The sequence below is a fragment of the Salminus brasiliensis genome, chromosome 18 (genome assembly GCF_030463535.1).
Source record: "Salminus brasiliensis chromosome 18, fSalBra1.hap2, whole genome shotgun sequence".
Lineage (NCBI taxonomy): Eukaryota > Metazoa > Chordata > Actinopteri > Characiformes > Bryconidae > Salminus > Salminus brasiliensis.
In genome coordinates, this window is record NC_132895.1 from 12,719,908 (window position 1) to 12,727,518 (window position 7,611).

The 7,611-nt window shown below is 39.7% G+C and overlaps 1 protein-coding gene across 1 annotated transcript in view; it reads left to right on the forward strand.

Annotated features, from left to right (window-relative positions):
• The window catches only part of rai14 (retinoic acid induced 14), a 41,269-nt gene extending 36,185 nt beyond the window's left edge, over window positions 1-5,084 (forward strand). Inside the window, exons 14-17 of the mRNA XM_072662688.1 lie at window positions 183-1,775; window positions 2,217-2,369; window positions 2,510-2,575; window positions 3,298-5,084. Coding sequence (XP_072518789.1) covers window positions 183-1,775; window positions 2,217-2,369; window positions 2,510-2,575; window positions 3,298-3,375 — 1,890 coding nt within the window. The 3' untranslated portion in view covers window positions 3,376-5,084. The remainder of the gene's footprint in view (window positions 1-182; window positions 1,776-2,216; window positions 2,370-2,509; window positions 2,576-3,297) is intronic.
• The last annotated feature ends 2,527 nt before the right edge of the window (window positions 5,085-7,611 follow it).

The following is a 7,611-nucleotide window of genomic DNA, read 5'->3' on the forward strand; positions in this document are numbered from 1 at the left end:
AGTTGTGCTGGGAATACGATCCAATATTCAAGTCATGCTCCAGGACCAGGCCCACTAAGAAGAACAGTAGTACAGAGAAAGAAAAAGGTTGAATACACAAGGTTATGCAACTTTTAATAAAGTGTCACATTTTAATCAATATATTCCCTTTCATTGTATCTTTTCTTCTGCTTACCAAACAGAAACGTCCAGCTCCTCAGGGCGGAGAAGGCTGTGAGGACTCCCGCCCAAACAGCTTGGACTCCAACGTCTCTTACCACTCCACCCGCGCAGACTTTGATTTCTCCAGTGACATCCACAGCCGCACAGGCGACGAGCAGGAGCCGTCTGGGGTCTCGGCTCTTGATGTGAGCAGTGCCTCTGTCAAGCACGAAGAGGAGGCTGATCCCACAAAGGAGGGTAGCGTGGACGAAATCCTGCTGCTTAAGGATGCACTGCAGAGTCTGCAAGCAAAACTACAGGAGTCAAAGCTGGAGAATCACTCCCTGCAGGCCAGGCTCAAGCCCAACTCTCACACAGAGGAAATTGGAAATGAAGGCACGTCAGAAAGTGTGGCTGAACTGAAGGCCAGGCTTACAGATACGCAGCAAAAATACCAGGAAGTGTTGGAAGAGGTACAAACACTCCGGGCGGAGAGGAGAACAGGAGGTGCAAGTCAAGGAGAGGATCATGTGGTGCAGAAGTTTCAGTATTTGAAGGGCTGTCTTGAACAGGAGGTCAAAGACCTGAAGGCGAAGTTGGCCAAGTCACAAGAGGAAAAGGTGCGCGACACTTCTTTGATTAAGGATCTGAAAGCTCGTCTTCAGACCGGGTGCATGGCGGAGGATGAGCGTCTGGAACTGAAGAACTCCTATGACGTTCTGGTGGAGAACATCAACCAGGAGAAATCACTGCTCATTGAGAAATACAAAGAAGCGCAAGAGGAGATAAAGATGCTTCAGGAAGCGCTCCGTGGCACAGTGCCTGTTGAGGCTGCTGCAAAGGACTTTGAAGAGATGAAGACTGAGTTGGGAGAGGTTGTCGAAGGACTGCAGAGGCGGCTATTGGAGCTCTCTAAATCATACAGTGACGCCAAAAGCGAGCTCAGCGCAGCCCGCAGTCAGCTCCAGGCTAAAGCCTCAGAGTCCAAGGAGAAACCAGACATGGCCTGCTTTACTAAAGAGGAGCATGAGCAAAAAATGCAAGAACTAGTTCACAAGATGAAAGATATACAGAACACCCTGAAGGACACGGAAATCAAGTATCAAGCAACACTAAAAGAGGTCTCTCAGCTCAAACAAGATGCAGAAGCCCAGGCCCAATCCTCTGTAGCTCTTGCAGACCACACTCAGGTTGTGGCATCTTTGGGGAGTGCGATCAAGAACTTGGAAGCTGAGGTAGAGTCCCTTAAGCAACAGCTCTCTCAAAAAGCCTTGCAGGTGGATGCTCTGCAGAACAGGTTGACGGTGGAGAAAGACGTGACCCCTGACGATTCGGTTTCCAGGCTGGATCATGAGCAGCTGAGGGAGTCTATGGAGGGTGAGGTCAACCACCTGACCGGCCTGCTTCAGGATGCCCTGAGGAAGCAGGATGAGATGGCCCTGGAGGTGACTGCTGCCTGGCAGGAGGTAAAGGATGGAAGAAATGAGAAACAGGCAGCACAGAAGCTGGCTTTGTCAAGAGAGCAGGAGAACAATGTACTAAACTCAAAGTACAAGGAAGCCCAGGATATCATCATGCAGCTGAAGAAACAGGTGGAAAACCACGTGAACTCTGAAAGAGAGAAAAACAAAAAGGTGAAGGAGCATCTTCTTGTTTTCTTGTGCTTAGGGATGCTGCAGGGGATTCTCCTGATATCAATACTTAAACAGTTAAAGTTGGGACCACACCTCCTGGGATTAGCATTACAAGAAATACTGTTTATTGTAGAGGGTTATAAATGCAGTGTAATTAATGCAATTAATAAAATGCATTTTAGCATGGCATCACCTAAACATTCTGCTCTTCTGAAGTTCAATAAATACTTGAGTGTTTAACATCTATTCATATTCAATCTGTTCAGTGCTGCTATTACTTTTTTTTGTTTTTGTTTTTATTACTTTTTATTTGCAACATACTGATTTCATTGATAAAGCCGTACATCCCTGCTTATCATGGTTTCAGGTCTGGCACCTCGTGTCTGCTCTGTTAATCCTTTTGTATTGCTCACTTATTTATTTATTTTTCCTATGTTTAAGATTGATGATCTATCAAAGGAGGTTGGCAAGTTGAAGGATGCCTTGAACAGCCTGTCCCAGCTCTCCTATACAACAAGCACCCCTAAAAGACAACAGAGCCAGCAGGTTGATTCTCTCCAGCAACAAATAAAGCAGTTGCAGTATCAACTAGCTGTAAGTTTTATTTATTTATTTTTTCTATATTGTTTAAGATAAAGAAATGAATTGTCACTGGAAATTATGTATTGCCACTGGTGCTGTTTTGACCTTGTAGTATTCTGCTTAAGTTTCTGACATTTTCTTCTATATAATAGGAATCAAAGAAGCAGCATCATGAAATTGTCTCTGTGTACAGGATGCACCTCCTCTATGCTGTCCAGGTTTGCACTTACTTCAGTTTCTATGCTACTTGTGAATGGTGACCCAAAATCAATACTTCAGTTTTTTTCTGGTTGTCTGTGGTCAAAGAAAAGCAATCTATCAATATTACATTGTTTATGGTGGGAATGTAACTGACTAAGTTGAACAGATCACATGATACATTTCATATGATGAGGGCTGGTATTGACAGTCATCAGTCAATAGAAGTACAAATCTATAAACTCCGCCTACTTGTATATTTGTCTGCACCTCCTATAATGTACACTATATGGACAAAATTGTTGGGACACCTGTTAATTCACTGTCTCTTCTAAAATCAAGGCTATTAAAGAGATTAGCCCGCTTTAGATGGAGTAACTGTCTCTATTGTCCTGTGAGGATTTGGTTGCATTCAGGGACAGGAGTGTTAGTGAGGTCAGGATGTTGGAGGATCGCCACCCCCAACTTATCCCAAAAATATTGGATGGACCACCATTATCCCAGAGAACATAGCTAAATTCTAGGGGGGGTGCTTTAAACCCTCTAACCCATGCCTGGCATTACGCATGATCCAATAGGTTCATGACTATGTTCTCCACAGAGACTACACAAACTGTGTGTGCGCATTTGCACATCTGTGTCCGCAAAAGGTGCAACTTGAAGGCCATTTATTTAGACCTTTTTTGTGACTGTAACTGGTTTCATTCTTTCTGTATGAATATACTATGATTTTCTGCTTTAGGGTCAAATGGATGAAGATGTGCAGAAGGCCTTGAAGCAGATTCTAATGATGTGCAAAATGCCAGCAGAGGCCAAGTGATGGCGCCGATACGGTCTTTTGATACACTGCCAAAATAAAAGTTATTCAAGGAAACTCGTACTTGCAGTTGTGATGCATTCAGAATCCGTCCATCCGTTTATTTAGGTGGTTTATTCAGTGGAAGAGCGTCTGGTCCATTGGTTCTTTAAACAAATGAAGACGGTGAGACGAAGTCAGGTGAAGTACTTCTGCGTATCTCCAAGCAACCTTCTCATCAGACAATCAAACAGAATTTCAGGTGAACCAGTCTGAAAAGTGATGATATGGTTTTATATATTGTGAAATATAGAAGTAAAGGTGCAAACATATTCGATTGTCAATCACTTTTTCATTTGGATAAAAGCCTTTCAGAATCGTTAAGCACTGTGCATGTGCTGGTCCTTTTTTTTCTTTTTTTATATATATAAATATTAATTCTCTACTTTTTCTTCTACTACTTAATACAACAGAGCAGTGAAATGTTTGGTCTGTTTTGGTTTTGTAAAAAGCTAGACCTGTTGCAGTGTCCGCATGCTGTGAAGGACATGTCATCATAGTAACATGTACTGTAACATGTTTTGTAACTTTTAGACTCCTCCTATTAAAAGGCTCCTTGTAGAGAAGGAAGTACTCATGTAACAAATGCACTTTGCTATGCGGATCTCTCTCTTTTCTGCAGTGCTGTTTTTTTTGTTTTTTTGTTTTTTTTTGTTTTTTTGGTTTGTTTTGGGGTTTTTTTAACGCTGGAGCTCCCTGCCATAGCAGGGACACACAAATACTGTGCCCATGTGCCTGTACTGATTTGTAAGACCCTTTAAAATATGCCCTCTGTTACTCCTACATAAACCAGACTGGATCGTTTTTGTATGTTCGTTTACAAGGTAGCTTTTGGCTGCAGTTCTTGAGTCTGAGGGCACGTAGTTTATCTCACAGCACATCAAACACGTTTTTAACCCAGTGTTTTGGGGAATGTGTAGATGAAGCCGCTTGCTGTACCAGGCCCACGGGACAGGAGTACAAAGTTACTTTACAAAGATGCACTTGTTTGTTTTGACTAAAATGTGCCATACAGAATCCTGTGTACAGCTTTATCAAGACTCCAGCTTTCTTTCTGAACACTAAATCTGCTTTCAAATATTCTGAACTACACAGAAGCTCATTGAAAGCATGTCAGTTGTTGTAGAGCATGGTGTAGATTAATTTTTTTTTTACTCAGTATTAGATTGGAGTCCATAACTTTATGGTATATGTTTGATATTTAGAAGTTCTCCCAAGCAGATATGAGTGAGTGTCCTGTTAATAATGAGACTAGGGTTCATTATTAGAACTACTCTCCATAACTGTACAGCACAATGCAAGGACTGCCAGTTAAACACTACCTTCTGGTTTATTCAGTACTTGCTTCTAGGACTGTGCTCAAGTAATGTTTGTGGGGTTTTTTTTTTCGTTTAATATTTTCATTCTCCATTTGCCCAAGGCCACAGAGTGCATCCCTGCCTTCATTTAATCACAAATGATTTCAGTGGCTAGAAAAAGCAATCAGGGCCTTGATATTTGCTGGTATTTGGGTCTATAATTGTCATGAATATATAAGTAAGCATGGAAGTTGTTAAATCTAAGGTCATAACATAAAGTGGTCTTTAATACAAGTGAAGAGATTATATTATATTATATTATACACTATATGAACAAAATACTGTGACACCTGCCCATTCAGTGTTTCTTTCCAAAAGCCAAAAGTATATATATATATATATATATATATATATATATATATATATATATATATATATATATATATATATATATATATATATATATATACTTTTTATGCATTCAGCATCAGGAGTGTTTTCTAGGTCAGGATGTTGAATGGTCACCATCCCACCTTATCCCCAACTCATCCCAAAAGTCTTGGATGAAGCACCATCCATTATTCCAGCTCCACAGCCCAGTAGCCCACACCTGGCATTAGGCATATTGCCAATAGCTCAATCTATTCTACTGGCAATAATTTTCTAGTGTGTGTGTGTGTGTGTGTGTGTGTGTGTGTGTGTGTGTGTGTGTGTGTGTGTGTGTGTGTGTGTGTGTGTGTGTGTGTGTCGGTTTTAGCAATGATTGCAACTTACAGTAGCTGAATGCATTCATTAGAAGGAATGTCCACAAACATTTGGGCATATAGTGTATATGCATATATAACTCGTCACAGTCATGCAAAAAAAATTGTATCTCCAACTTTACAGGTAACCTTTCTGACCTTTCCATGGACATCAATGTAAAAAGGATTAATTCAGTAGTCCTGTATTTCACATTTCCTGCTCTGTAAAATGATTGTAAGCTGTTTGTGCTTTTACCAGGCTTGGGTTTTTGTTATGTTTGTGGTTTGGGTTTTGTTTTTGTTTGATCATTTGTTTATTTGTTTAGGTCTTTGTACTTAGAGAAGTTTGAAGTTTCTCTGCTAATAATTTTTTCTAGTTATTATTATTTTCCTAATGTTTACAAAATAAAGCAGTGTAAACAAACTTACAGGAACACTGTCATGGATTATGCAGTTAATGCACAAGAAGCTGATTTACTGTAGTACCACACGATCATGCTTACCATACGAACTGCATGCTTACACTAAAACCTTTCACAACATGTGTATTTCCAGTAAGTCTGATTATGTGAAACAGAACATCTGTTGAGTTGTAGCCTTAGGGTCGCGATCAATGATTAATTGCATGGAGTAGAGGCCTCATCAGCTGAGGCTCGGGGGTGTTTCCTAACACCTGATAGATTTTGCCAGTAACAGAATGAATCAGATTTGCCATCTGTTACAGAGACCCACCTGAGTTCCATTTCCTTTGGTCATTTTTTATTTTTTAATTTTTTCCCCAGTCCAGCGTGGCCCAGGTCATGCCTTCAGGCTTGTTCTGACCCAACAACACTGACCTGTCATCTTCCGTATGCATGTGTAGAAATCCACAGATTGGCCTGCTTTGCAGTGGGCTCAGATGTGGTGCCAGCTGAATTCTCGATAAGGTCACTGCTTCTATACTTCTAGTGCCAGCTGCATGGTTTACAGGTTCTGGCCAGCTGCCTCACCCAAAGGCAGGAAATCAAATAGCCTCCACATCACTGCTTTACACTGCCAGTCATACTGAAATATTTCTAGTTTCCATGGCTGCCTATAAAAGCCAAAGCAGAAAAGAAAATACTTTATCCAGGTGGACGAAATTTGATCTTAAAAGGTTTTCAGTTCCTTCTCAGCAGGCAGTGCAGGTATTCAGAAAATGTCCCCAAAACCAAAAAAGCCCCATACAGTTTAGCAGTTTCTGTAGATGGACATAAGGAATCTACATGATTAGGATGTAATTCCTCTAGTTACGGCTAGGTGGTAGTATAGTAATGCAACTTGCCATCTGTAGGGCCGGTCATGCTCAGAAAGAGTCCATCTGACTATTTTGCTTCTATCAGGAGCAGAAGAAAGGCTGTTGTATGTATGTATGTGTGTGTATGTATGTATGTATGTGTATATATATAGATATATATATATATATATATATATATATATATATATATATATATATATATATATATATATATATATATATATATATATATATATATATAATGTATATGTGTGTGTTTAAGATAAGATAATCCTTCTCATAATCAGACCATTCTCAAGTGTCGCAGCAGAAAGGGATAGCAAGACACATAATTTACAGATAAATAATTTACACTATATACACAATATAAATAAGAATTTAAAGACCAATAACTATTATTTACATTATATATATATATATATATATATGATAATACAGGTTATATGTGAACGCCAGACATCTTTTACCACCTCTTCTCTCCAAAGTCTGCTGACTTGAAAACAGTCTGCTCTACCTCAGCTGATTACCAAACTGGAGCTGAGCTAAACACACATCAGAAGGATACAATCTGGACAGCAACACTATCTAGTAAGACTCAGGAATACCTGTTATTTGTTACAGTACAAACTTTGCTGTAATTTTCAGGTTCTGTGAGTTTCGCATTTGCTGTTAACCAGCCAATAAAAGCATTATTGGAAGTCTGTGGGGTTCTGTGTAAAGAAAATCTTTTTTGTTGTTGTTTTTTTTAGGCAAAATAGTAGTGTTGTAAATATACTGCATTAAATAACAATTTATGAATTACAAACATTCATAAAATTAATTATTTGGAACCTTGAATACATTCAGTAAATGCCCAATGTAAGGTGTTTCTAAATCAGGGAAA